Source organism: Lathyrus oleraceus, chromosome 2 (genome assembly GCF_024323335.1).
Source record: "Lathyrus oleraceus cultivar Zhongwan6 chromosome 2, CAAS_Psat_ZW6_1.0, whole genome shotgun sequence".
In the NCBI taxonomy this organism is placed as follows: Eukaryota; Viridiplantae; Streptophyta; class Magnoliopsida; order Fabales; family Fabaceae; genus Lathyrus; species Lathyrus oleraceus.
Genome location: NC_066580.1, coordinates 302,511,155 through 302,513,545, shown reverse-complemented (window position 1 = coordinate 302,513,545; position 2,391 = coordinate 302,511,155). Strand labels below are relative to the sequence as shown.

The following is a 2,391-nucleotide window of genomic DNA, read 5'->3' as shown; positions in this document are numbered from 1 at the left end:
CTGGTGCTTGGAAGAAGATTATTGATCATCTTGTGCTCGAGAAGGCTCAGATGAAGACATCCCTTGAGTCAGAGATTCGACGCATCCGCAAGAAATATGCTCCGATAGCCAGATCATCTGATGCATTTGCTAGGGATCCTTAGGTTGATAGTTTCCTTTTTCTCTTGTATTTGTATTTTGGTTTCTGAAATTGTACTCAGTGTAACCTTCTTAATTTTTATAAATAAAAATAGATTTTATGGTCAATAGAATTATTGTTATTGGTTATTATTATATTTGCAAATAAGACTTCATATCTTCCTTGAAATTAAAACCAATAAAAAACATTGCATTTCATGCATCATTTGCATAACAGGTTTCTTCCGCCAGGTGTGTTATCAGTTCTTCTTCGGTGTATCAGCCAAGCTGACTCACCACTACAACACTCGAACTAATCGATTGAGAAGAATGGAACATCTAGAGCAAGAAAAAAAAAGATATGAAGGATGAGATTGTCAGACTCACGGTGCTGATGGAGTCTGTGATAGCTACTCAGAACCAAACGTCTCCGCCGCCTACAACTCCTCCTTCTCAAAGAACTATTATTTCAGAGATTTCCTCGCCATCTGTACCTATTGTTGCTACCAGCCAATCTTCTCCGGCTATGCCAGCTGGGTTCCCGTGGGGAACGCCACCAAACTTTATACATGAAGGATATGCACCTACTTTTGCTTCTCTGCCGGCATCTAGCCTGGTGATGTTTGTGCCTCCTCCTATTGTTCATACTCTTCCTTGTGTCGAGGAAACTATTTACCATTCTGAGCCGTCTGGAGGTCCAGATGTTTATGGGAAGATGGACGAGATAAAGAATCAGTTTCTTAAGTTACGCAAGGAATTAAAGACTTTGAGAGGGAAAGATTTATTTGGAAAGAGTGCTGCTGAACTGTGTTTGGTTCCAAATGTCAAAATTCCGGTGAATGTCAAGGTCCCAAACTTTGAAAAATACAAAGGGAATACCTGTCCGTTGAGTCATCTCGTCATGTATGCCAGGAATATGTCTACTCAAACTGATAATGATTAGCTACTTATTCATTAATTCCAGGATAGTCTGACTGGAGCTGCCCTCAGATGGTACATGGGCCTGGACAGTGCTAGCATCCATTCTTTCAACGACTTGAGTGAGGCCTTTGTCAAAAAGTATAAGTACAATGTTGATATGGCCCCAGATAGAGATCAGTTAAGGTCTATGTATCATAAGGACAAGAAGACATTTAAAGAATATGCCCAGAGATGGAGGGAGTTAGCTGCTCAAATTAGTCCGCCTTTAGAAGAAAAAGATGTTGGTTATATGTGTTGTTATCAATTTTGGTAAAACTTAGAGTTATCACAAGTTGTCACGCGTCTTGTCTTGACATGTGATATCAGCTTCCTGCAGAATGTTTAAATATGGTTGTGCAGGATTTAGCTAAGATGTCAGACCTGATGTTAAGACATGAGTATAGAGAATATTCAGTCTGAATGTTATGTATCTTGAGATTGCGTTTTTCATGCAAATCTGTGTGTGCTTATGTGGAGATTGAATGCGCTATTCAAGGAGTAATTTGATTTAAAACCAGAATGATCTATTTTCCAATAAGGGATGATTAACAACTGTTTCTTAGAAGATACGCAAGTAAAATAGAATTAGGGTTTTATGTTGCCCAGGCCCATTCAAAAGCTTCTATTTAAAGGCCATGTAAAACCTGGTTTAAACACACAAGAAACGAACGAAAGAGTGAGAGAGTTTTAGGGTTTTAGTCTTGTGTGATCTTGTGTATTGTGAGCCATTCATTCATCTTAGTGATGTTTGAATTGGACTGACTTTTGTGTTGTAATTTGTCCACTCTATGCTTTGAAGCACGACTGTTTGTCTACTTAGTTGAAGCTTTGAAGTAAGATCAAGCATGTGTCCTTGAAGAGTGTCTTCTTTCTTTGTAATATTTGTTTTTATATCACTGTTGTGATTTAAGGGGAGTGAGTAGGGTCTCATATCTAAGAGTTCTTAGATAGAAGTCACACGGGTAGAGATTAGGTGAAAAGACTGTAACTTGAAGTTGTTTACTGAGAGTCTTTGAACTAATTTTGTTTAGTGGATTTCCTTCCTGGCTTGGTAGCCCCCAGACGTAGGTGAGTTTGCACCGAACTGGGTTGACAATTACTTGTGTCACGTGTTCAATTGTTTCTTTGTTTTTATCCTGTTTATATTTTAGTTGTTGTTCAGATATTAGTGTCGTGACATTACCTTCGACATCTCATATCTAATACCAAAATTTTAATTGGTATTAGAGTAGGCATCCTGCTCTGGTTCTGGGTGAGATATTGGGATGTTACTTTCTGGTACTATGGATAGAGACAAAGGATCTGTACACAGAC

General features: G+C 38.6%; 1 protein-coding gene across 1 annotated transcript; it reads left to right on the top strand.

The window, feature by feature from the left end:
• The first annotated feature begins 478 nt into the window (after positions 1-478).
• LOC127122979 (uncharacterized) lies at positions 479-1,351 on the top strand. Its single transcript, XM_051053251.1, has 2 exons — positions 479-964; positions 1,082-1,351. Exons 1-2 carry the CDS (start codon positions 479-481, stop codon positions 1,349-1,351), a joined length of 756 nt encoding a protein of 251 aa, XP_050909208.1.
• Positions 1,352-2,391: the final 1,040 nt, after the last annotated feature.

Excerpts from the sequence above, each read along its gene's own strand:
- LOC127122979 (XM_051053251.1), top strand. The coding sequence starts at position 479 with ATGAAGGATGAGATTGTCAGACTCACGGTGCTGATGGAGTCTGTGATA. Across the intron at positions 965-1,081 it reads AAATTCCGGTGAATGTCAAG|GATAGTCTGACTGGAGCTGC; the intron begins GTCCCAAACTTT and ends CATTAATTCCAG.